The sequence below is a fragment of the Trachurus japonicus genome, chromosome 4 (assembly GCF_045865225.1).
Source record: "Trachurus japonicus isolate A0001 chromosome 4, Traja_1.0".
Lineage (NCBI taxonomy): Eukaryota > Metazoa > Chordata > Actinopteri > Carangiformes > Carangidae > Trachurus > Trachurus japonicus.
The window spans coordinates 16,856,396-16,884,291 of record NC_140910.1 but is presented as its reverse complement, the minus strand read 5'-3'; the positions used below and the strand labels follow the sequence as shown (position 1 = coordinate 16,884,291).

Sequence of the window (27,896 nt, the reverse complement as noted above, 5' to 3'; positions counted from 1 at the left end):
ACAGGACTAACTGGCACGAGATGCCTTTGCTTTCCACATTCAACAGGTGAATCTCCAACAGCTTTAAAAGTCTGTGAAACAGGAATGTTTTAAGACGCACGTTTTATTGTAGTAACATTGATAAAATTAGATTTAATGAACCTGTACAAAGAAACACATCAATGACAAAGACAAAATGAGCCTGCGTGTTATGAGATTACTGTTAAAGAACCTGCAGGAGTTAAACAAATAATAAATGATCTAATCAAAGACTCTGTACAGTAAATACAGGTTGTTCTGCTAGTCAACATCATATACACACACCAATCCAAACGTACACAGAAGTATGTACATGTGCTTTGCATGTGATTCACCTTTTTTTTTTTCATAAAACAGACAAAAGGATTACAAAATTGATAAATATTGTCCCAAAGCATTTTCCCCTCTGTGTTTTTCAGTGCCTGAGCTCTCTGTTGGTGTCCAATGTTTCTTCAGATCTGGTTGCCAGTTGCAGTAGGAACATGAATATGGTGCAGGGCTGTGAAATAAAAGGTTAAAGGTCACTGTTTGCTGTTCTTCAACTTAGAAGTTAGGAGCACACTGATGTAGGGAAAGGACCAGGAAGGTGTGAGGAGGAAGAGGACGAGGAGGAGGAGGAGGGTGGGAGTCTATGACAGGCCAGCTGCCCACAAGTCCATCCCTGATTGGCTAAAAGAGAACAAGCCCCTCCCCTGTCACAGGTAAACCCGCCTCAGGTCTCCAGGTGAGGTGATGGTGTTGCACTGAGGACACAACTTCTTTGCTCCCTGGAGGGAAGAATGAACAGACACACTGTCATCAAACATGTTCTGGGCATTTGTTTTTGCTTTATTCTCATGTTTATAGGAACAAAGAAAAAATCTGTTTTACCAGTGTCCGGAGCCAACACTCCTCACAGTGCACATGCCAGCACTGGATGGACGTGAGCGGAGTGGTGTAAGTGTCCTAGTGAGAGAGAGAGAGAGAGAGAGAGAGAGAGAGATGTTACATGTGAGGATTTCTCTCCTGTAGTACGAAAAGCAGCCCCTAGATGTCCATATGAAACTACAGTAAGAGCTTCAGAGGATCAGACGCTCCTTTTAAATCAACTTTTACTGAAGACCCTTTAACGATGGGAGAGATCCAGCAGAGCTCTGTTACACTTGCCTCCTTCAAAATAAAAGTATGGCTCATTAGTCGGTTCAGATGCATACGTTCCACCTTCACACTGGGTTTAAAAAAATTTAAAACAGCAACTTAAAGGTGTGAAGTTTCTACTAACACTTTTTTGTTGATAAAGTGGTACATATAATATGACTGCAACTAATTCATTTTAGATTAACTTTTTTGTTTCAATTTAGTCAATCATTTACACTATAAAATTATACAGGCAAGTGAAAGTATTGATCATAAGTGCTTGGGAAATGTCTTCTTTAATTCAAAATAATCATACTGAACAAAGAAAAACAGGGAATTGTAAAATCTGAGAATGTGTAATGAGAAAATGTATGGCATTTTTGCTCAATAAATAACTTAAATGATAAAGTGGTGAATGAAGATGAGCTTTCTGTGTGTTTACAGTTAACTGCTTAATTGACTAATTGTTCCGGTGTCTTTATAATTATAAAGAGTATATTTACAGCCAGGGCAGTATCAGAACCATGTTTCATGATTAAGATTTGTTTGACATATATAAATCAATCTATATTAACATAAACAGATCTGACAGATTGCAATTAAAATGTTATGCCAACTAATCATATTGAGAGTCTGCATCTGCTTTATTAAAGTGTGATGTCAGACAAATGTTCCTATAATTTTACATAATATTAACATGACCAATAATATTGACCTATTGCCCGGCTCAAAACACAGGTCCCTGCAGGAATATCATCAGTTTCTGCATTATCGAATTCCTGCATTATGGCGCTGTTATCTCCATTTCGTGTGTCCGCTCTATCGCTTTAATTTGCCTTCATACTCACCATGCAGATGAGGCATTTAAATCTGTCTCCTTTGGACAACTGTTTCTCCAAATCCCGTATCCGAGCTTTAAGTGCATCCAGAGTTGTCAGTGTGGAGTCCTCTGAGAGCCTGTGCGTACACACACACACACACACACATGGATGGATGGACGGTAACAGGAGGGGAGAGAGGGGAGGGCGCGTGAGTTAGGCAGACACTGGAGAGTCATTTATAAATCGAAGACAGATTAAATTATTCGCTGGCCAACATGGACACTGAGCATGAAATTTAGCAGCAATCACATTGCCTGCATTCGCTGTCTCATTTATCATAAGTGTAGGGAGGGGGGCTGGTGAGGTGAGGCAGGGGGGGAGGAGGGCGAGGTGTCAGGGTCCTCGCAGAGAGAGAGACAGAGACACACACACACACAAACGCGCTCACAATTACCGGATAGACTTTATGTGCAAACATACTGTACATGGAGGCAGACGGGCTACAGTGCATTAAGTGTGATGAAATGTGTGTACACGCGTGTCGCCTGCTATGACCTTGATTGATGATATCATCACATTGATATAGTATTGTGTATCACGCTGGTGGGAGCAGGGGCAGGTATAGTCTGAACGTCTACGACACACACTCAGAGAGAGAGAGAAGGAACCAGCCCGCCAAAATACACTTCACAGAAAGGGACGGTTACTCTTCCTCAGTTGGTGTATGTCCCAGCACACGCAATTCACTACGAAACACACCAGACTCCTCCCTGTGACCCAGAAGCGATTAGATTTTTTTTAAAACTAAGTGTCAGTTCTGGGGCCTAAATCACAGCAGTTTATTAGCAACAACAATAAAAAACTCTTTATTCTTTATTCTTCTTTATTCTCTTCGATCATCGTCAATAGTTCAACTGCCTATTGACGAAATATTCTGTAACTAGCCTAATTAAACACACAGGAGTGAGGTCAAGACATTTCCAGTGATAAAACCAACCTCCTCATTCTTTTAGCTGCTGTAACTTCACATAAAACTGTCATTCGCAATTGCAGTGACTTTTAAAAATGATGAGCAGCGATGGTGCCGTAGCCGTAGTGAGAACTGTGACACAAACATGAAGTGAGTGAAACTTTACTCACGTCTCTATCTCGGTGTTTTTGCAGGTTTTGGGCAGAGCTGTCGTGCTGCCGTCCACTTTCTCTCCACTGCTGGTGGATGGACTCCCTGAGTGAATGAGCAAACAAACAACAATATATAATGCAATAAATTGTAAGAGTTGGTCCTTCTCTTTTTTTCCTCATTTAATCTCTTTAAACATTCAGAGTTTAATTAACTCACCATCATTTAACCATTTGGAAAAGTCTAGGTTTACTCTGGAATCTGGCAATGTACTGCTGCTGCTGCTGCTGCTTCTTGAAAGAGAAAACAAAACTTTAAGAATGAAATTCAAGAGCCACAAATCTGAGAAAACGAAAAGGTCTGTAAGGGAAATAGCAGATCATTATTTCAGGTGGGACACCTACTTTGCTGTCGTCTCCTTCGAGCTTTCTCCCGAGCAGGGGATCACATCTGTCTCTGTGTATCTGAGAATAAAACTCAGGAAGAACAAGATGGTGGGAGCAAACAACTGATAAGACCTACTGTATCTGATCGTTGAAATACTGAAAAAGATTGTTTTCCAAAAAAAAAAAAAGATTCTCCAAATGTCATCTCCTGAATCAACTTTCATCAACTTCTTTATGTTTGACATTTCAAGACTATATCTCTTACCATGACCAACTGAGAAATGTTAATACATTCAATTTTTTTAATTCACTTTGTAGCAGATTTCTTCAATTCGCGTTGTTGCACTCTCTGTAAAGGATACTGTGCTCTCCCGTACTCCAGAGTGTCGTCGCCGTCCACGTCCAGATCCGCATCGCTGTCTCGACAATCCTTCGAAGTTGTGCTCACCAGCATTGCACCTGTTAAGACAATTTTAAATGGTAACTTTTCTTTTTTTTCCCACTGAAGAAATCTGTTCTTATTTTTAAGGTCACATTCACGTCAGATTTTTAGAGCTGTGAGATGTTATGTTGCCCATCTCTCTGCCCCTGCGCTTGTTTCTGTCAGTCAGAGTGTAACAAGTTTGCAGGTCAGAGCTTTCTTCTTCTCCGGTGCAGGAAACTGTTACTTTTAAGCTAACCTTCAAGGCATCCTGCTCCGCTGTAATCTGGACTGAAAAGTTCAGTGGTTTTTCAACTGCCACTCACTCACATTATCCACGCTCCACTGAACGAGATCACACACATGGGTACCTTGATGGCACGCACGGCACACGCACGCACGCACGCGCTAAGATTTATGCTCACCTTTAAACCCTCCGACTATCGACGTCATCTGTATCCTTCTCCTCTCATTCCACTCGTCCTCCAATGGCACCAAGTCTGCTGAACCCTCCTAAAAACACACACACACACACACACACACACACACACACACACACACACACACACAGATGCACATGAAGAACATAAGTTCCCTGACTGGATGAATATGTCCGTATGCCTCCTATAGCCTTGAGCTGCATATCTGCTTCTGTGTTTTCATAGCTGTGAACCAACGCCTGCAGTGTTTTCACATGGATACACACACCGAGCTGACAGTGATCCTGATGCTACGTGAACAAAGGCAGTCAACAGTGTCCGAGGATCCAGACCAGCGATATTCTCTCAACCCGCCCCACCACTTTTATGTATTCATCTCTGGTTACAATAGAAATGTCAAGGAAACAAATATGTTTCATCTTTCGTCTGCTCACAAAAAAAAGGAAAAGAACAGAAACACACACACACCTGCCCGTCCTCTGGTTTCCTCCTCTTCAGTTTTCCAATCCTGACTAAGAACAAACAGAAGAAAAGACAGTGATACAGTTATTAGGCCACAATCTTTTTAAAATCAGGTTGAGAGCTCTTGTTTTAATTTAATTTAATGATTTAATTAATCTCTCATGCAGACAAAAGTAAGAGCATTTATGAAAGTTATTCGAAGAATGACCGGGGGAGGAAGGGGATAGTTAGGGGTTCTTCTTTTAGCTGAAGGTTTTGGTTTCCTGACTTTTTTTAAAGAGGGGTCTTTTAAATATTTTTTTTCTTCCCAAAATTATATTTTATTCCAGCCTATTTGCAAATAAAATATAATGAATATTGAATAATAATGATAATAATAATAAACATTAATAGTTGCATCAGCTTTAAATTGCATCACCACTCAGGAAGGTTCAAGAAGATATGTTTTCCATATAGAGTTCACTATAATCTTGTCTCTGTATAATGGTTTGATTGAAAATATAAACATTTAAAATGAAAGTACTCTATTGATGCACCAATTTACTGATGCTATATAAAAAAAACACCAATACATTAAAGAAACATTTCTAATCATGGAGCTCCTGTTTGAAACATGAAAGGTTCACCAATCTGGTAATTTGTGTACAGTCTGTAAGTACGCATAACAGAAGCCTAAATTTTGCAAACCGTTCTGAAGGCTACAAATATTCTTTCACACTTTTTATCAAGAAAATATGAAAATCTTGTAGCTTTCACATTGTTTCAGTTCTAACTTTAATCAGCCAAACACTGAAATCCCCAAGATCACTGTTTGCTGGAGGAAAATAATAGATGTAACAGAGACCAGCCTGATGTTGTGTGGTTTTAAATAACATCCATTTTTAAATCAGAAACATTAGGAAAGGGCGGGTGCTGATGAAGCTTGATGGGGTCAGTCTGAGAAACAACCACTGATGTGTGGACTGACCACAGTAACACAAAGAGCCTGAAGTAGACTTACACCGAAGAGCCAGGAGATACACATGAAGACATCATATACACAAGAGCTGCAGGCTTCTTCAACATTTCCTCCCCTCCCTGTCCTGTCGTCCCACCCCGCCCCTCCCCCCATTCTCCTCTCCGATATAAAAGTTAACATGGCAGAACACCAACTGCACCTCTTCTCCCACTCTGACCTGACTGACTGCAGATTGCATAAGGGGACATTAAGTTTTAGGGCCCTCTAATTCCTGCTGGGTGACAGTGGCCCCCCGAGTGGCAGTGGCAGGGGGGGGGCTGGGGGGACACCCAGAGAGCTGGTGGCTGTGACCCGAGTGCTGCCATCCCAGCGAACATAATGAGGGTTAAAGAGACGGTCATAGATGAGAAAGACCTCATCAAACAGAGAGAGGAGAGAAAGAGAGAGAGGTTGATTAATCAACATAGGAGCACCCCCCCTCCTCCTCCTCCTCCTTCTCCCTTCTTCTTCTTTTTCCTTCCTGACGTGTATTTAGAAGCTCATTATGCTGTCCTGTTATAAGGCCCAATAAAGGCTAACAGACCTCGACAGCACTGGCAGTTTCAAGAGTCAGCTAAGAGCCGGAGCATCTCTGCAGCAATAATAACAGTAGTAAGACGTCTGTGGTGTCAGCTGCAGTTTTAAGGATGTTCTGCAGATCCATGTATCTACAACACCAGTGCCAAGATCCTGTCATATCACTTTTAAAGACGTCAGATGAACAAGTCTAACTCGCTGTGATGGGAGAAGATTAAAAATAGTCATTTTTGTAGATCCAAAAGTTATTAATGGTTCATAACTGATCAATGATGCAGACAACACTTATATAACTGTAAGGATCAATTCAGTATTGATGTATAATGATGTCTGACACTATATAAGAATGACACACTGAAATAGTAATATTAAAAAAGCATTGCTCATAAGATGGAAGAGTGACAGTGGAGGACAAATCATTACTATTACTATTATTACTATTTATGAATCATTTTCACTTTTAAAATGAGTAAATCTTCACTTTGTGAAACGGGGATGAACAAATGTTTTGAAGTTTTGCCTAAAAAACGACTCGAATGAGACAATGGCATTGCCTCGTGTTTGTATTTTAGGAAAAAAAGTAAAAGTATTGAAGCTAAAGTTTAAGTCCAGCATATAGCTGCTAGAAAAATGAGTGTGGGGATGAATAAAGTGCTTCTCGGTGTGTCTTACCAGCTTGTGTGCAGTCTAGGTGGGCTCCTGCGCTGTGGGGGCGTAATGGGGCAGATTTGACGTAGCACCTGCACCAGCAGAGGTCATCGACTGTTAACATATCAAGAGGTCAAAGTTGAGAGGTTAATAGCTCCTCTGCTCGTGTGGGCGCTAGGCCAGTGGAGATGGTGTGGGAAAAAGGGTGATATCTGAACGACTGGTGAGGGAGAAGGAGGAGGAGGAGGGGTGTGGGGGGAGGAGGAGGAGGGGTTGGACGAACACACAACTGGGTGCATCAGTGTGAACAAAAGAAACTAGAATGGTTTTTGTTGATGTTTTTTTTTACCGTGCCTCCTTAACTTTTTTTTTTTTACAATTTAAAGTCATTTAAAACTGCTGCTCTGACTCTGCTGCACTGAACTCAAACCGAGTCAGCAGCAATGAAACACAACAAGTCCACTCTGCATGCATCGACGTACCATTTAGTCTTGTGTGTCTGTTGGCCCGCACACGGAGGAACGTCTGCAACAAACAAAGGAGCAACATCGTATTTTCATCACGTTACTTTAAACATCAATTTTTTTCAGTAACATTTTTCCTGAAACAAATGACAAAACAGCTGGGCAGATGTTGAGAGAGTTTCAACATGCATCACTTTGATTGATTTGATTTATAGACACCATAGAAATCTTCACTATGGACCACTATGGAAGACTTGAGCAGCTTTAAAAGGTGTTTGAGAATAAGGCCCCACCAAACCAAAAATGTCTTTGTTGTCTTTTGTTCTTATTTCTGTTTGCTATTTTATCACACAATATTGTCTTTTCCTTTCTTAATATTGTAATTACTCTGTCAATTCTGTATATTCTACATCTTCAGCATATCTGTCCGGACAAAAGGTCTGTTGTTCAGTTTAGTTTAACTTTATTGTCCAGCTTAGTGGAAATTTGTCTTCAGCTTCCCCCACATTAAACTACACAACAAACAAAGAGACGAATCACATGAATCCTACCCCAACGCCACACAGACAAAACTTGCAAGTGGACAGGAAATAACAGCAGCAGTACATTGAAATAAAAACAGAACACCTTTAGAGCATATACTTAAAATCAGATGCAGTCATTTGCATTAAGTGCTTGTATAGCACATGAAAAAAAAATTCCTTACTCTTGAGACGAAAGATTTTTTTGTGAAATTTTTGCGGAATTATTGTTCAATCTAAATTGAGTGTGTAGAGAAATAGACATTAAGTTTTTTTTTTACATTCTTTATTTCTCATATTCAAGTCTAAACTCCAGTGGACATATAGACGTGTTGAAAACTACGTGCACACATTTGAAGTCTATCTTGAAATCTCCTGATAAATCTGATGGTGATTTGTACCTGGTATCTGTCAGTGGAGTGGGCGTCCTCAGCTGGTCGCGGGGGTGAGGTGGGAGAACCTCCCTCACGCTTTATGTGCAGGGAAAGGGAGAGAGACTGTACAGGAAAACAAGGGAGAAGAGAGGGGGAGAGGTGAGATCGCAGTGAGTGGACATTGTTTTTTTTTCTCCACCTAACATATGAGGATTTCACGGTTGTGTTTACCTTTGGAGTTCTTATGAGGTGGTCGTGCTGCACTGAAGTGGCACTGTAGAGAAAAGAGGTGGATAGAAACAGAAACTTGTATTTAAGCAGAATTGGAAATAGACAGACAGACACACACACACATACATGAATCAACTACACTATTGCCGTATACAGCATACAAACACAATATTATCTTTTAAATGTCATCCTGTAAATAACCTCTGCTTTTATCTTGTCTGTATTTGTATCTGAGACTGTGTATAACCTCATTTCAGTCTTTCTCACTTAATGTTACTGTTACACACACAGAGACACACACACACAGGCACACACATTGTGTCCCCGTGGGCCAAGTTCAATTTGAAACCATTACTGTCCACGGAGCGGTCGTTAAGCAGATTTGGAGTGTAATGTCTTTATTGGAGGAATCATTCTTCTGGTCTAAGCAGCAGGTAATGTGAGTGCGTGTGTGTACGTGTGTGTGTGTGTGTGTGTGTGTGTGTACATGTGTGTGTGTGTGTGTGTGCACCGCTGGTCTCTCTGTGTATATTTCAGACTGTGAGTGTGCGTGTGTGTAGGCCTCAAAGCAGCCATTAGTGGGACATTATCCCCCCGCTGTATGAGACGTTGCCATGAGGCCGCAGGCTGTAATATGAAATATGTAGGGAACAATGAGGCAGCTTGTAAACACTGCACGCAGGTGACAGAGAAGACTGTCGACATTAATTATCCTCTGGAAGCTGAAGAGAATAGAAAGTCTGGGACACAAACAGGAAGAAAATGACTGATGAGGCTGATAAATGGGAGAAGTGAGAAGTTGGAGGAGGAAAACAGATGAATGTGAATAAAGATCATAATGGCACAATGTAAAATGAAGAGAGTGGAAAAAGAGCGATGGCAGTGAAATCTGTCGACAGAGTGAGTGAGATACCTGATTTGTATCTGGGCGAGCTTGGTCAACTCCTGCTCCATGTGTTCCTGCAGCTCTCCTGGTCGAAGGATGTTCTGGCAGACCGGACACATTGGGGCCTGCGCGTCGTACAGACCCTTCACCTTAACTGGACAGGGACAGGAGGAATGAGAAGGTTGAATGAAGTGTCACAGGACCTATATCATGATTAACATTTTCATGATTTTCGTTCTGGTCAGATGACAAGCTAACTGTCACACAGAAAACACAAGACGTCAGTAAGCTGGAAATAGGCAAAAACAAAAACTTGATTTTGCTTTTTCTTTAAAAAAAACTAAGGAAAAAAAAGAAAACTTTCATTTTGTAAATTTCCTTAATCTGGTGTAACTGCTGAAAAATCCACACCTGTGTGTTTCCTGACCAGGCTTCTCTGTATTCAGCCACAAATTTCTAAGATCTTGTCATCGTGTGTGTGCATGTGTCTCTGCGTGTGTGTATGTGCTGGGGTGGGTCTGGGGGGGCTGTTTTTATAAAGCACTTTGTGCTACGTTTTCAATGTATGAAAAGTGCTTCATAAATAAAGTTTGATTTTTTGATTTGATTTGATTTGATTTGATTTGATTTGATCTGTGTGTGAATCATACTTGCCACAAAAATATACTGGCTGTCTTTTACAATAAATATTATACCTCGGCAAATTTATAATTTACCAGGAAAAAAACAAATAATATATATATATATATTTAAAAAATTAAATTCATCATTAAATTCTCCAACTATTACTTAGCAGCGAAACATGATGCTGAGCGAAGTCTTGCATCCATAAGCGAAGCAAAGTGTAGCCTAAATATCAGGAGCATTGTTACTGATGTGTGAGTTTCACTGTGGGTCAATGGAGCTGTTTTAAATAATCTTATGTAGGTGGGTGGCTCCAGATTTCATGCTATTATCCCACTCAACAGCTTACAAATTAATGTTAATGAGTGAAGTAACAAGTAAGAACAGTAAAGCTGTCAGATCAGGAGTTAAAAGCATTTACCTGTATTGGAAATTTAAAGTAGCATCAAATGGAAATAGTGAAAAAAATTTTTTTAAATGACTTTCCACCTCTGGTATTTGTTTAGATGCTGTCGCTGCTTTGCAGGTGTGTATTTATGTGTTTCTGTGTGTGTGTGTGTGTGTTCAATAGACATATATTATTGACAGACAGTGGGAGTGAGCGTAAAATAAGGTTACACACACACACACAAACATACAGACACGCTGCTATGGCCCCCTGCTGTCAGTGTGTTGACATCATAGGCTGTCAATAGGAACATTACCCAGGAGGGCCACTCGGCCCATTGGGCCCCACTGATGGATTACTGCCATAAGCAGCCAGCTGGGAGACCGGGGAGCTCTACTATATCAAGATTTTACCTAGTAGATGAGGTGATTTACTCCTGAAAGCCATCAATCACAAGGAGAGTGCTAGTAGGCAAGATGCACCTAATTTCCCATCACCACGCAGTCAAGGAAAAACAGATGACAGGGCTGGCAATCACAATTTAACACTTTTTAATACACAACATTAGAAACAGGTTAGTATTTGTGACAGTTTCTGACTCTGCACGCTGCGAAGCACAGTGGACTCAACTTCCTTTAGGACCCTATTATCCAAACACCGGACTAACACTTTGCCCAGCTCCACTCCAAATGACCAGAGACATGACAAGCTTGTCTGTTGGTAAGTGCTGTCCCCTGACATCAGTCGAGCTATGAGCCCCATAATGAGAAACCAAATAGGACAAAATGGCCTCTAAATAAAACATGGGGTGGAAAATAGAAAGTGGAGTCAGGTGTCCTTGGGAGAGTGACAGCTCTACTGGTTTCACCGACCACCCCCCCTCCCCTGTCTCTCGCCTTTTTTGCATCCCCTTGCGGAAGCCTAAATGACTTTTCTCGACACGCATCGAGCGTTCCTGAGCTTTCTGCGCTCTGCCGCCCGGAACATGCAGGCATCAGTAAACAATGAAATCTCTGGGCTGAAATTGAATTTATAACTACATTACCTGCACAGATAGCGTCTCTGAATGGCGCCGCGATAAGAGCAATGGGATTTGATTTTCAGGTGTTTTATTGGTCCACTTTTTGGATAAGCCCCCCACCGCCGCCCCCAGCTCTGCTACAGCCTCACCGCCACTGTTCACCTCTGCCCCACACAAACATCACATTTAATGGATGTGGTTGTGTGCATGTTTGGATGTATGGACGAGCGTGTGGTATGTGTGCCTGAGTGTGTGTGTGTGTGTGTGGGGGGGGGGGTACGTGCTTTTTGCCCAGGCCTGTCTCCGAGCTTGTGCGTTCTCGTAAGTGACAGTTGTCGGTTCATGACCACCTTTTTACACGTCTCCATCCCCCTGCTGCCCTCCGCCCCCGCCCACATAAACCCTGTCAGTATCAGTCAGCCTCAGCCCCTTTTCACCCTGGGGGGTCTCAGACACACAACAGGGGGCTGTAAAACCTGCCTGTGGGGCTTGTTAACTGTTCACTCACTACAACAACTGGCTCGGATGGATTGGCCCCCTCTCTCTTTCTCTCTCTCTCTCTCTCTGGCCGGGCTGTACTGGGTCTGACTGGCCCATCTCCTAATGGATTCACTGGGTCTCTGTTGTCTGATTGTTTCTCTTTTTTTTTTCCTCTTTGTGTCTTGCCATTTCAGGACCTCCTTTCCTGACTGTCTAGTCTTTTGCCAGCTGCCATTTGTGCTCTTCCCACTTGGGAGGATGTTTATATATGGCTATATTTAAGTCGTGTTCCTATGAAACAAAATGTGTGGATCAGAATAACACAGTTTCACTTTTACCCCTTTTTTGCAGCCACTTAAAAAATGACAGGACTGTTTTAACAATTGGTTTACTGCTATACATACATACAACTGGGAAATGAGTTATATTTGGACTGGCATGGACAATAAAACCATCTTTGTGCAGCTGTTGTCAGGAAAGAATTGGACAGATAAGCATCTGCCAAACATGCCTGAATGTAATCACTATCTAATCTCCCCATGGATCTGAAGAGAACACACCCCTGGAGCGAGTAACCCATCACAACACTGAGATATGTTGTCTGCAGCATCCCCACTATCAAGAGCATCATGACATTGTAAAGTTCATCTTTTGAAACAAAAAATAAATATTGCCATCATCATTCTCCTCTTGTTTGATTGATGGTCAAATCCAGTTTCTGTTGTTCGGCATCAAGACGTAGACTGTGACTGTCCCAGGTTCAGTACTCGCCACGGAAACAGAGAGATCAGAATCCTGCTGACAAATCGTCAAAGCATCGAGTCCCCTCGAGGGCCTGGGTAATGGCCGATGCCAGCGCCCATATGACGGCTGCCAGTTCTGCTGATGCAGACGGAGCGGAGATGCCTAACGTGACCTTTAGTGAATGCCACATCACATCAGGCCTGGATGTCACCCGCTGACATTATGCTGGGGCATGAAAAGGCTGTTCTGCAGGGGAGACATGGTGACGAACGTCCCCCCAGTGACAAACCTGTGGACGTGGTATAATTCTGATTGACATGAGGAGGTTTGGACGGCTTTGAATGGCAGGGGAAGCACAAGCAGGCATCCGGGGGAGGATGTGGAGCTTGGTTTGCATCGGCTGCATGGGCCTGCTTTTCTTTTTCTTTTTTCGTGTTGGTTGGCGATAAAGTGCTGAGACGACTCACTCCAACTGGCATCATTATCCCAATCATCAAACAATTCTCTAAGCACATCAGAAATCCCTCTATAAAGCCATAACAAGCACAGACTCTATATAACCAGTAGGCATGTAGAGATGGTGGGGGGGGGTGGGGGGGGGGGGGGAGTAAAGTTAACGCTTGGCGGCTAACACTGCAGTGGTTGGTTGTGTAGGCAGGTCCTTGGCACACTTTCAGAGGAGATGGAGGGCTATAAAAGCCATTGGCTCCTGCCACACCTGTACCCCACCCTGTCCCGCGGCCTGCTTCCTATTTAAAAGCATCACATGCAGGATATTAGTCAGGGTTTTTCGCCGTCTGTGAGGTAGAGCTAAGCTCTGAAGCAGAGGGGGGAGAGGGGAAAGTATGCAGGCCGCCGTTTGTTTTTTATTGGGGAAATAATGGCCTATTGAGAGGTTGGGTATTTAATGAGCAACATAATAGGCCCTGTAGTAACACATCTGCTATGAGCAGAGTCATTTCCTCGGCTTTCAAAGGCGGCTGCTCCAGCCTTTGAAACAGCAAGTCCAGTTGCCTTTGACTTGGTACTTTTAGATATCTGCTTTTTATTAATTGCAGAATTGCTACACCGGTAATATATAAAAGACAAATGTGCTGCTAGGTTCCATGTTCAATCCTAACCACATTCAGTGGCAGATGAAGGTATACTTCCTCTCCTGGCTTGACCTCAAATCTCTCACTGTCCAATCTAATTCCAGCATCCTTCAAAAATATCCTTCCCTACTCTGCAATCAATTGTGTTTAATGTATTAAAGACACTCACCACAACCACCGCAACCTTTGGCCCTTGCACAAATCAATGCCTCGTTAGACCGCTAATGATCATTCATTGACTAATAAGATCTGTATCAACCTCTTGTAGAACATTGATTGGCCTTTGGCCTCTGCAGTGCTCTGTGCATTACGTGGACAACAGGAGATGGCAGCTGTGAGTCCTGGGGAGTCAGATGATGAAAAAGCTCCTGGTGGGAATGGACAGGAATCCTAAACTCCAAATAGACTCATTCTGAAGCACCTCAGGCCAAAGCCCTTTTCTTCTGCCCTACAGATCAATGGACATAACCTCTCTGACCACAAGTCAATCAGTGCACAACCCCCCCCCTCACACAATTTCTCTTCCACTCGCTCTTTCTCTCTCTCATCTTCTCCATTAGCCTCTACGATTGTTCCATCAGGTGCGGGCGTGGCTCAGCATGTATGTGTCCAATCACCACGTTGATGGAGAGTGGACTGGGTAGCTGTGCGACGGTGTCCCTGTGACCATATTTCCCTTCTCAGGACCTGAGGGCAAAGATCGAACCCTGCCTCCGCTCCGCTCCTACCAATCAATCTGATCCTCATTGAGATGCATGGTTCAATGATCTTTGATAGTGACTTACAGATTAGAGAGAAGGAATGGAAAGTTAGGACTGTCCTTGGGTATTTGTGCCTATATGAGGCTACTTACAAGCCACCGCATGGGAAAACAGCTCCTATAATTGGGATTTGGGAGTCCTGTTCTCTTTCTGTAAGTTTCAGGTCTGTGTTTAAATATGTGTAGCTGCGTCCTGAATGGACCCAGCTCTTTTCTCACTGTGCATCCTGATAGTTGACAGCGACGACAAAACAGATATGATTTTCTCTCAGTCTGGATCCTTTAGTTATGTCAAACTCTGCTCTTTGCAGACTGACTGGTCTGACTGCCCTTGGTTTCTTTCGGGACTGAGTCTATTTTAAAGAAATTGGTTTTGGGGAGATTTTGCACAGGTTTGTTCTCAGGCCAATCATGGGCCCCATGACAGGATCTACTAAACCAGCTTTTAACTGCAATGTCCTTGGTTTGTTGCATGTGTTCTCCTTAACTTCTTGTCATGTGGCCCATCTGCTGTCAGAGTCTCTAATAAAAGCATAAAACTGCTCCATCAAAAAAAAAACGAAAGAAAAAAACAAACAAACAGGAAAGGCAGCAATGAAACACAGCATTTATGCTCCTCAATCCAAGGCATGAGACGTCATCGAGCTTCTACTTGGAGCAGTAAAATGCCAAATCAAGCCTCTGACACTCGTTTGCTGACTGCTGTCTGTCAAAGTCAGAGCAGTCGCATTAGATCAAGGAGCCGCTGACAGCGGACACCGATATAGTGCTGTTCACCGGTGGCCTGTCACTCACTCTGCACTCACAAGCCAGACGGATGAAATATACATAGATCCAACTCAAAAGTGTATCACTGTCACAACTTCAGCCTGTCTCAACAAACGTCAGGGCAGCAATTCTCATATTCACTTTAAGTTCAACTTAAGTACATTTTCACAAAGAAAGAGAGGAGGAATATGAAAACTTTATCATGTATTTTTGGCAGGGATTTTTACTTGTTTGTGTTCAATTCTGGGTATGTGACAGTTTTGCTAGGGTTTACTCTACGACTTGCAGACTTATAAACATCCTTAAGACACAAGGGAGCTTCTGTTGTTGTCTTGTTTTTCTGCACAAGTTTATACTGTTCAGAAAACAGCAACACCGTGCTTATTGGCATTTTTAGCAGCAATGAAATAAATTGGCACAAACAACTTCAGTTAGTAACTCAGGAATATGTGTGAACCTGCTGTGAGGTATTTATATTTAATGTGCTGGTGTGATTGCCGCAGTATACAGTACTTTATTCTCTTTTATACTGAGTATGTATATTTAGAAGCAAACATGCATTAGCCCGTTAATTCAAATATATCATCCCTGTCATGATCATCTCAGCCACAGTGTGTGTGTATGTGTGTGTGCATGTGTGTTTGTTTGTGTGAAAGAGAGAGAAAGAGTCAAGAAAATGATAGATAGATAGATAGATAGATAGATAGATAGATAGATAGATAGATAGATAGATAGATAGATAGATAGATAGATAGATAGATAGATAGATAGATAGATAGATAGATAGATAGATAGATAGATAGATAGATAGATAGATAGATAGATAGATAACAATTCCCCATTAGGCACAGTGGTTAGCACTGTTGCCTCACAGCAAGAAGGTCCTGGGTTCGAATCCCGGGCCGCCCAGGTCCTTTCTGTGTGGAGTTTGCATGTTCTCCCCGTGTCTGCGTGGGTTTCCTCCGGGTGCTCCGGTTTCCCCCACCACTAAAAACATGTCGGCTAGGTTAATCCTCCAGTCAGCGCCCCTGACCAAAGGCACTGGCTCATGATCTGGAGTTGGTCCCCGGGCGCTGCACCGCGGCTGCCCACTGCTCCTCAGGGATGGGTTAAATGCAGAGAAAGAATTTCACTGTACTAGCTGTTTATGTGACTAATAAAGTACCTTTACCTTACCTTTACCATTATGGGCTAATTAGATTGGCTCTAAAAATATAGATCACTATTACGTGGACCACTAATTAATGCACATTAATACTCTCTCCATCTCTCTCTCTTATTATTCCATTGTTTCCTCATCACTTCTCTCATTTTCACCTGGTGCCCCCACCCCCACTCTCCCACCACCCACCCCCTCCTCACTCCTTCTCTCAATTAGTGGTTAACAAGGAGAAAATGAGAGAATCGCTCTGTTGCTTGCATCAACTTTTCTAAATAGTCCTGGACAAACACTGTGTCACTGTGTGTGGGACTCACTGAAGAGCTTAATTATGCCAGGACTCAACAACAACTGTAGAGCCCATAAAAGAAAGTTCTCCTCCACACTCTCGACCATTTGGTTGAATTTCCTCCCCAAAATACTCAGGATCGCTCTGACACATTCTGTGTTGTACAGACATGTACCTTTGTTCTGTCTAATGCAACATGATGCAACATTTTCTGGCAAGAGTGAATGAAGTGAACATACACATCCACTAAAGCGGACAATCGTTTTTCGTCAAGGAAAAACCGTGGATTTACTTCGTTCTTACTGCTGCTATCAGGTGTATGAGGCGTGTTCTGAAAATCTTGATGAGGTTCCCAGATGGTGGTTAGGGTTTCAAGATATAATTATTGGCATAGTTGTACCATGTAGCAGAAAAGGTAACACTCCACTTCTGATGTTTTTTTTTATGTGCACACCACTGTGGGGTCACTATGTTCTGGATTCTTTTGACAAAAAGAAAAAATAGAGAACACACAACACACAATCACATGTTTACATGTTAGAAAGAAAGAAAGAAAGAAAGAAAGAAAGAAAGAAAGAAAGAAAGAAAGAAAGAAAGAAAGAAAGAAAGAAAGAAAGAAAGAAAGAAAGAAAGAAAGAAAGATTTTCAGGTATCTGGTGCAACAGGAGGATGAGAGGGGTTCATAAATTTAATTGAAATCAACCACAATCACATCCATCAGCAACAAAGTCAGACAATACTGATGCATGATGCTGTCCTGTGCCCAACAGACTAGTACAGTATCACCTGAAAATATGTGAAATCTATTTGCAAAATGAATTAAGAAAGAGGCTCTTGCTGTTTTGATTCTGACAGAATAACTCAACCACCACACAGAAAAATGCTACTTTACATCAGCTGCTGACTGTTTTTGAATAGGTAACATATTTTAAAGTAGAATTCCCCTTTCAGGTGGTAATTTCAGGCAGCTGATATAACACTCACTCACACACGCTGTGCCACCTGCTTTCCCTTTACACACCTGTCCCACATACACTTTGTAGTGCAGCGCAGGTGAGTGGCGGAAACCTCAGCCATTAGGGAGCAGACGTCCACAGGGATGGAGAGCCGGTTTTACACTTCAAACAAATTCGCGCTCCCAGGATTTATGCCATGTTTGTGACCCAAAAAAAAAAAGCCCCGCATTAGGCCTTGATCACAGCATGAGCAAACCACCAGTCGGAACTTGCTGAAATTTTCGGACACCGCCCCTCCTTTCAGCCTCATCAGCGGGCATTATTAGAGATAAGCCGCATCACCCCTCCCACTCCGCCTCGAGATAAGATCTGATACTGTCAGAAACGCCGTGTTGACTGCTGCTGGTACGAGAGAAACACAAGCACCTGGCGCTGTGTGATACACCTGTGTTTGGGTTAGTCACACTTCCTAAAGGATGTTATTGTGTCTGCCTGGATGAGCAAACAATTACAGCAGATGACGATGGTTTTATCTTCAAATGGTGTAAAAGATAGAGATGATTGAGCAGCTTATCTTCAGTAACCCACACATAAAGGGATCTTGAGGATTATTTCCTTATACCCACTTCTTAATATGTAGAAAACTGCTTGTGGAAATATAAATTATTCCTATGATATTCAGCAGATTTTTAAAGTTTTATTAGATCACTAAAACCTCAGATACACAGCACAAAGGAGTCTCAATATTATTTAAAAAATTGTGAACATCACAACATAGACATGTGTTGCACAGCTGTGTATTGGATTCAGTTTGACACGGTGAAATTCTTTTGCCGTAATTCTGCTTTACAAATCTGATTTGCAAGTGTGTTCCCTAACTGTTTGAACTCTATTGTGGTTTAAGCATTAAACTCTAAAGAAATGTCAGCAGTAAATAATGCCTTTATAGTCGTTGTTGTTGTTTTCTTTTGAGGGCAAAATAAATCCCTGTATGCTGTGTCTGGTTTCCCAGCACCAGGCAGTCTCCTTCTCTGGTGCCTTGTTGAGAAAAAGACATATTGAGCTTTAATGTAACACTCAAAGTGGACTGATGACCTTCTACAGCAGACTGTAAATTTGCCTTTACTGATGGTTTTATTGTGAATGAGTGTGGTGTGTGTGTGTGTGAGTGTGAAGTGAAATTAAGAGTGTGAATATGCACACATTGTAATGGTTTGTCTGTGAGAAAGAGAGTGGAGAAACGAGTGTGTGTGTGTGTGTGCTTATGCTTGTGTATATATCATTTACACACACTGCTGTGTAGCCCCGGTGAGCGCAGCTCAGTGTGAGCCCACATCGATACGCCCCTCCGATCCCCCCCTGTCAGCAAACACAGGAGACACAGGAGAACAAAGAGGCCTGTGGCAGCGCCAGCGGGTATAGATCTTCTCCCCTGTGTTCTCACTCAGCAGGGTCACACAGGAGCCGCTCACAGTTCAATCTCCTCTACTTGACTGATCAGGGGCTTTGAGCCGCTGCTAATGAGAACGGACCCTCTCCAGTCTGCAGGACCATGAACCAGCCCACCCAGAGCACATGAGTCCAGAAGCTCACTCACATACAGCACATGCACCTGTAGTGCAAACTGGAATTCAGGCTAAAACTAATTACATGTGAGAGCCATAACTGTGCAGAGACATTATACTGTAGTGAGGGTTACAGAATAGAGAGAGAGACAGAGAGTCATTGTTTGAGATACAGAGTAGTTTTTTTTTATTTTTTAGACTCATTAAAGTTTCTTCGAAAACTCAAATTTATATAAATATGCATATAATTAATGTGTATTGTTGATTAGAGTGATAAAAATGCGTTAGAATCAGTCCGATATTACTTTTGCATGCTTCACTAAACTTATCACTTGAATCCTCCACAACAGCACTGAACCTGCACACAGTGACTCTTTGATCTTTCACAATAGAAAAACTGTTTTTATAATATTAAGACTTTTTTTCTGTTAAAGACTGAAGAAAAGTGCCACGGTGATTGCACCTGTTCCCATAACAAAGCGGATGTTGTAATCCTCAAACAGATAAAACTGTGCTCGAAACTTGCTCCCACTTGACGACTACTCACCGTGCTCTGTGCTGGGTTATTATGGAGCGTATTCTACAGTCTTATACGAGTTATCAGTTTTTCTTGCATGAAACTCGGCTACAGTAGCATAGTTGCTTGATGTGCCATAATGGTATGATTTACATTGAAACAAATTCACAGCATGTATGCCATGATCATTCATTGATTGATTTGTAATTGCACTAATAGGGTCACGACCGAGACAATAGGATGTGTAAAGCAGAGTCCCTGCTCTTACTCAGCCTCACAGACTCACAGCTCTGCCTGCCGAGCTCTGCCTGTGTGGTCTATGGGGACAATTAGCACAATCTCCATACTAATGGTAGTCAGTAATGGACACTGCTGAGCCTGCCAGCCACTGTGTGTGTGTGTGTGTGTGTGTTTGCATATGCATGTGTGTGAGGGAATGTTTGCATACGCGCATATCCTTCAGTGCAAGTGTCTTCCTGTGTAGTTAAGAGTCTGCCTGCCCTCTGGTGTGTGTGCACAGTGACTTCCTGCGTTTATGTATGTATGTATGTGTGTGCCTATACCACTGTGAGTGTGTGTGTAGCCAGTAACATGTATTTTACTGAAGTGAACCCCCCATCCCAACCCCTCCACCCCACTTTGCTTGCGGCTCTAACCCTGATCCACGGCCACTCATTAGCACCATAATAAAGAGTTGAGACGACACGTAAAAGGTTATATACTGCTGGACTGCTGTTTTCCTACCAATTATCAGGCCTGTGATTTATGGCCCAGACCCAATGCTATTCTCTGAGGAGAATTGGGGGAGTGTTTACACCCTTGCACAGCGGGGTGAGAGGTCAATCCCGGCAAACTTTGACCTTTAAGGCAGGGGTGTGCGGGGCGCTGATGGGAGTTTGGCGAACAGCTAAGCAGCGCTGAATGTGACTTAATCAATTAGAGAGGGTCTTTAGGATGCATGTGTAAGTAATCTGTGTTTGAACTGTCACATGGACATGGTTATATAACCCAACAAATATTAACTTTCTCTCTAAGGCCGTGTCCCTGCCTGCTTTGTAGTGCACTATATTTAGCCTCCACCCTTCCGAGTGTCTGAGAGTGACATTTATGGACCTGAAAATATTCCCACAGTCAAATGAAAAAAGAACCGTCCATGGCATGTTCACCACTTACTCAAAAAATGTACTGCACACTATAGAGTGAACTGTTCACTTATACGGACACTGTGACAGCTCCTTAAAGATGTCTTACTTGTAAGTCAAACTTTTTCCAAAAATTTGCACATTATCTACGACGGCTGAAAATCCTGCTCATAAAGCTGCGGAGTGATGTCGGGCCGTCATGTATTCGTGAGTGGAAGCTATCACGCCTGGCACGTCTTTGACGTATTGGCTTTTGTCAAGCTTCTCCACAGATGGGAGACTTGTAACAAGCGCAAGTGACATGCTGTAATGAGGTCTGTGTGTGACACTAGGCAAACGCAAACGCAAACGTGCACACAGACTATATGAATTTATATTACAAATATGAAAATCATATATATATGTATACATAAGATTTTGGCTGCCATCCAGGCGTGCAGGGTTGGTGTGGTCTTGCTGTCTGTCTCCTCAGCGCCTCAGCAGCATGTGTTTAACCCCAGCATTTGGCCTTTGTGCGCTCTCTATCTGCCTGACTGATTTGTTAGGCTCCGGGGACAGGACGGAGGATGTGAGTTTGTGTGTGCGTGCCTGCGCATGTGTGTGTCAGCGTGTGTGTATGTGTGAGTGTGCCACTTCTTACGCATATGCGATTCAATCTACAGAAATACCCCCTCTGCCTTTACCCCAAGCCTTTGCTACACACACACGCACACACACACACGCGCACGCACACACACTAACGGGGTCTTTGATGTGAGATCAGAGGCAGCCGAGATGCAGGTCGATCAGGTGCACAGACAGAGAAGTAGAGCGAGGGAAAAAAGAGAGAGAGGGGAAGAAGGAAAGATGGCCTCTGTTAAAACAAGGCTGTTGTTTTAACGACCCCTGGGCCCTGCAACTCATTATGACCCTCTCCCTCCCTCACTCTCTCTCCCTCGTTCTCCTCTTATGTGTGTTTCTTTCTTTCTCAGCGTCTTTCTGTCAACCTGAGCCTCCCTCTCTCTACACCGAGGCAGCGCTGTTCGTGTGGGCCGATCACAGTGGGACTCAGAGCAGATACAAGATGTGTCGTGACTCATGTTTCGGCAGAACATTCTGTTGACCGTCCAACAGGTGTTGATGGTCACTGCAGAAAAGACCCCCACGCGCACACACATACGCGCACACAGATTTCCCCCTGCTACTGTAAAAGCCTAGTGCCAGACTTATAGAAATCCTGTCTGTCTCCGACAAGCCGTGTGGTCCACAGCCTGAAAAGTTCTGACGATGCCTGCTCGGGAGCTGCAACACACGCAGATACACACACGCTGCACTCCTGATTTCATTCACAAACACATATAAGACCACACAGACATGACATAAATCAAAATACATGGGGAATAACCTCCACATTCCCTTTCTCCACTCCTTATAAGATGAAGGGAAGGAGGCAAAAAAGCCGAGAAGAAGTTTCCCCTCCTGCCAGGATGAAAGCCTCTTTTACTTGGGAGAACATTAGGAGAACAAACTACCATCACAACAGGAGGGGGAACAGTCAACCGCGACGTGCTCTCACATCAAACACATCCACCATTAATATTGTAATGCTTCCTCTCTGAGGGTTTGAAAGCCAGACAGCCAGTGTGGTCAGTCAGAGCGCGGGTCGCCGATGTCACTTTATTTGGGATGATACAACTTACTGAACAACACTGTGGCTGCAGGATGAGTTCAAACTGGAGTCCAGGATTTGTAGGAAACAGAATTATACATGTTGACTTTCTACTTTTTTTGTCTTTCTTTTCAATCCGTTTTAGAACAACTAAACAAAAGAGATATTTTTTCCTTTTGTTAATCTGCCTGTTCATGTTTCTGCCCTCTAATTGTCTCCTACCTTCCATTTTCTTAGGAAAGTCTGCAACAACAGAACAAACTAAACAAACAACAAAAAAAGGCATCACAAAGGACTAGGCATAAGCATATGGTGAGTGTGACTGCTGATGCATGGAGTACACATGCGAGTCCACCTGATAAGGAGTGTACACCCTGGGAATAATAGTGGGCAGCAGATACTATATGTGTATGCATGAGCATCGAGTGGTTGCTATTGATCTCCTGTGGTCTGCCAGTGGGATGTAAACACTGTGTCTTTCAACAGGAAGCACCACTCAATACGAGCAGCCCGTCAACGACTGCCTCACAGAAAACACAGCGCACACACACACAGCCAGAATGCGCGTGAGAGAGAAAGATGTGGACACACTACATTAACTTATATGCACAAGTAAAATATAAACAAATATGCATTGTGACTGTGATGGGTGAACTATAATAGCAGTACAATCAGATTAATTTGGATGATTTTCATGATTTAACAAATGAACCATCACAAGCTTCTCTATGGAGTCAATCAGCAATACTTGTCCTCATGAAACAATTAGAAAACATTCAAATAGCTGGATAAAGATAAGACGCTTTCTTTCATTTCGGAAAAATAGTTGGTTGGAGGTATGAGGTTTTCACCTGACAGCAGTAATATACTAAAAATCAAAGTCACATTAATCTAAACACACACTAACAGGAATACCCCCATCTTCAAACACACACACACACACACACACACACACACACACACACACACACACACACACACACACACACACACACACACACACACACACACACACACAGCATGTAGCCTGTGTCTGGAACAAGCTGAAACCCATCAAACTTCACCACAGAGATAATCCATGTGCCAAATCTAAGATGAATCTATGTAATATTGATTCTGTCCGGGCGCCGCACTAGTCCGCTAACAACCCATGAATAACCGACCGTGGAGGACACTTACACACTGAGCGCATCTGGCAGAGAACCCTAAGTGTGTGTTACGCTTAAATGTTTGCCCTCTATTAACTTCCTGCAGGATTTCTCTTCACTCAGGTGAAGATTTTGGTGAGTGTCTCAGCGCCTTCTTATCCCGGGGAGAGGAGTCCTCGATGCTCTGTGGCTGATTCAAAGGCCCGATGCACAGATTTTTGTCCAAGTTTAACACCTTGAGATTCAACGTTCACTTTATCAAAGTAGAGAGACTAGTGCAAAGAGGCAATACTCAGTAATTGTACAAGAAAAGAAAAGTAATGCTTTAAAATCTGAATAAGTAGCCTGAATTTAAATATAAAAAAAGACAAGTCCATAAAGGGGAGCTGGACATGTGTGAATGTGTTCATAATGGCTCAAATTGAGTTTAATGAAAAGTTTTGTTTTGCATCAAATACATAAAATAATTTCCTTCCCCATTAAGTTTTGACATGCTTTGCATCACAACAAATGCCATTGTTGTAACCACCCATTCATGACGAAGCAAGAGATAAGTGGCTTTAGAGGCGGTCTGCCATCTGCATATGAGAAGTGCTTTGAAATGTCCGTTAAGGGAAGAGGACAGGTGTCTTATTTAAATCAGGAAGAAGAAAGAAAAAGTGAAATCACTGATGTTTTTTGTTTGTGAGTCTCTATGTTTCTACTCATCCACCGTGCAGTAGACAAAATTCAATTTTGTGACAGCCACATCCAGGAGTTCGATGTGTTACGAGTATCACAACACAGGGGCTCTCAAACATCTGCCTCCAGTTATCACAGCTCTCACTCACACACACACACACACACACACACACACACACACCACTCCGTCGGCGTCTGGCCATGGTGTGTTTTGCCACTCCGCTCCTCCGGTTTCCCAACTTGTGTTTCTGGTAAAGGGCCATTTTAGTTCCAGCTCAGGCCTGCGGCGGAAAGCATCTCCCCGAGGAAAATAAGCATGACTCGCTCCAGTGAAGACATCTGCCCTTTGAAAGCGAGTGTGGCTGTTTGAACAGCTGTCAGAGCACACCGTGCGTCTCAGACCTTCCCTGATAAAACAGAAGCAAAGTCTGGGGGGAAAATCGACAAAAAGAAAGACGCTAAATGGACAGAAGGTGACGTCCACGCGGGGCGGCTGGGAAGAGATGCCCTACCTGCTCGTTGTGGAGGCTGACAAGAAGTTAAGCGAGGATCTGCAGCACTTAATCATCAGTGAAGAATAAGGTAAAACTGTTCCTGGTGTACAATGTGTCCCACAATAACACACTTGACACTTATTATTATTAATCTCAAAGTGTGTGCTACTGTGGGCAAGCTTACATTCCTACACATCCCTCTGTGGTAAATCTCCAAGACAAGCTATCAATTACAAAACTGAAGAAAATGAACATTGTCTCAAAGCGTTTTCACTAAAACTTTATACATTTTTTTCAATGGACAGCTTGCACAAGCACCATATATTCACTCTAAATGCAGGGGGCAGCTACACTGCAGTGTCCAGAGCAGTGTCAAGAATTTCCTAATACCTGACATGGGTGTCTTGTGAGGGGGCAGACCGTGGCATTCAGTGGAAACCACACAGACAGTCACTAATGAAGAAAACTTAAAAAGTATGAAAGCAGGATTTTATGGTCTAGTTTGTGGTTCACTGAGAATTTGCATCGGCATCGCCACTGCACTGTGTGAGCAGTAGACGAGCAGCAGACGCTCTCATACCCCAAGAAGATTTCAAGCTTAAGACTTTTGGTCCTGAAGTGACTGTCTGTTACCCAGTCAAGAGGAACAAGTGTATGTCAGACTTAGAAAAGTGCTGGAGCTCAATTGCATTAAAGCTCTTAGTTTGCCTGAGCTCCAATCTAATTGGATAAAGCTGGAAAAGCAGCTTCCAATGTGTTCGAATCCATTTTTTCCCCCCATTTTTCTTTTGGGTAAGGGTGTGTGTGTGAGAGAGAGAGAGGAAGAGAGAGGGAGATGTTCCCCATGTTCTGTTCCATCTCGTCTTTTGTCCTTGTCAACATTTCCCAAATGAGATTCCCAAAATCAGGAGGTGAGGGGAGCACGCACGCACGAGTGCACAGAGCAAACATTGTCAGACAGACACACCTCTCACACCAGCATGCTGGCTGGCATCTCTTCCTTTCCCGTCCTTATTAAAATTCCATATTGAGATTCCTTCCTGCCACTCCGCCTCCCTGGCCCTGTCACTCAGCCACCAAACCGGCGACAAAATCAGGAAGTTTCAACAAAGACACACACATACGCACGCACGCAAGGCACACAACGGCAACACAATCCAAACTTTTCTTAAGACAACTCGTCCCTGCTCCCGCCCTTTATGTGTGGGATGAAAGTTTTCTTTAGGTGATATGCATGAGAGCGTGTATCAGCGTCTCCCCCCTCCTGCCTTCGCCTCTCTCCATCTCTGCCCTCCCCCCCTCCCCCTCTCCCCCCCCTCCCCTTCTCATTGTCATTATTTTCGATGGTGTCCCCCTCTGATCTGCCGAGCCTTTGGGTGCTCTCTCTCTCCTCTCCCTCTCTCTCTGTCTTTGTCTGGTCCCTTTCATCTGTCAGGCGCTCCCCTTGGCGGCCGCCACTGAGGGGGTTTGATTTCCCATCATGCCTAGCATTGCCTCCCTGACTCTGGCTCTCTCTCTCTCTCCCTCCCCTCTCCCTCTGAGGCGAGTGTTGTGCCCCCGCGTCGTTGGGCAATTATCCCCGGGAGTAATGAGGAGCGTCTCTCCCTCCACGGCGAGCTGACTGACACCTCTCCCACTCATTTGTCAACAAATCAGACGGCTGGTGTGGGCGGCCATATTGAGCTGAGGGTTGTCGTTGGGAAGCTCAGGCTGAGACGCATCGCCACGTCTCTCTCTCTCTCTTTTTCTCTATCCTCCTCCATCCTTTCCTCTCTATCTCTGCCACCTCGTTATCTCTGACAGGGTGTCATTCGTTCCAACTCTTACTCCTCCTATGTCAACCCTCCATACGCTCCCATGTATTTGTGTTCCTCAGCCGCCAAGAAAAGTCTCACTTCCAATAGGCCTAATGGTCATATGTGGCTAATGATCACTAAGCTGAATAAGTGACACTGTTCAATTTCTTTGTGTCAAAGTCAGTCACAGCCGGTCGCTGTAAACACTTTGCCCAACTAGAAGAGAAAAACTAGAGTGCAAAAGGGGGGAAATATTTTCAGATACGTCTCTACTCATATGGCTTCTTTCAATTTGTCACCTTAAATCGTCGCAGCTGTGGAGGATATGTAAATCTCATCTGCCTTGTCATGTCAGTGTGAGCGAGGTCTTGATGTGCTCAATTAAACTCTGCATATTTCACAGCATGCTTTAAAGATGTGAGATGAGTGACTTTGTGTGAGCTTTAAGATGTGAGCAGGGAACATAGAATACCAAAACATGCATGTGCGGAAAAGTGTGGTTTCTGTGAGCACTCACTGTGCTCTTTACGCTCCTCCGGGCTCGATGAAGCCTCCCCATCAGACAGCAGGCCAGACATGGAGAACAGCTTCCTCCCCGAGTCCTCCACGGCTTTAAGGGAGCCTCCCGAGGAGCCGAAGTCAAACTCCTTCCCCTCCACCTCCGGGAAGCAGCTTTTCAGCCTCTTGGCGGGGGTAAAAGCCGACTGGTAAACCCCCGACTCCCTCTCCTCTGGCGGGGAGGCGAAAGGTCGGAAGGCGCCCACCCCGCTGTGGTTGAGCATACCGAGGGTGGAGCAGTCCAGGTTCGGTGGGGTGAACTGGTGATGCAGGTGGAGCAGCGAGGCCGGGAAGTCTCGGGAGGGAAAGGTGCCTGACATGGGGGCCTGGCGCTGATACATGGAGGTGAATGTGTAGGAGGCCGAGGGGAAGGGGAGGTGGAGGTCCTTCTCTACAGAGGCAGGGACGCCGAAGGGCCTGGGCGCCTGGCAGGGCACGGAGGCGTCTCGGCCCGCCTCGGCTGTGGTGGCGAGGACCATGAGGGCAGGGGAGGCCAGAGGGGCTGGCAGGTAGGAGGGGCTGTCCATCTTGAAGGGGCGGTGAAGGTCCATTCACCTCCCTGTTAGTGGTCCTGAGGAGAGGGAGAGGGAGAGGGAGAGGGAGAGGGAGAGGAGAGTGTTGA

At 43.8% G+C, this 27,896-nt stretch overlaps 1 protein-coding gene across 1 annotated transcript; it reads right to left on the bottom strand.

Moving 5' to 3' along the window:
* Window positions 1–93: 93 nt before the first annotated feature.
* rnf220b (ring finger protein 220b) lies at window positions 94–27,896 on the bottom strand. Its single transcript, XM_085774392.1, has 15 exons — window positions 27,234–27,896; window positions 9,470–9,596; window positions 8,557–8,599; window positions 8,353–8,448; window positions 7,449–7,491; window positions 6,991–7,080; window positions 4,791–4,834; window positions 4,308–4,395; window positions 3,824–3,920; window positions 3,480–3,539; window positions 3,295–3,359; window positions 3,096–3,180; window positions 1,983–2,091; window positions 889–963; window positions 94–785 (listed from the first exon to the last, which is right to left on the bottom strand). Exons 1-15 carry the CDS (start codon window positions 27,823–27,825, stop codon window positions 714–716), a joined length of 1,686 nt encoding a protein of 561 aa, XP_085630518.1. The 5' UTR covers window positions 27,826–27,896; the 3' UTR covers window positions 94–713.

Bases quoted from the DNA above. Each gene is read 5' to 3' on its own strand.
- rnf220b (XM_085774392.1), bottom strand. From the start codon at position 27,825: ATGGACCTTCACCGCCCCTTCAAGATGGACAGCCCCTCCTACCTGCCA. The intron at 7,492-8,352 runs GTACAAATCACC...TGTTTGTTGCAG, and splicing joins ACTCCACTGACAGATACCAG to ACGTTCCTCCGTGTGCGGGC. The intron at 3,540-3,823 runs GTATCCTTTACA...TTTTATTCTCAG, and splicing joins CTGGAGTACGGGAGAGCACA to ATACACAGAGACAGATGTGA.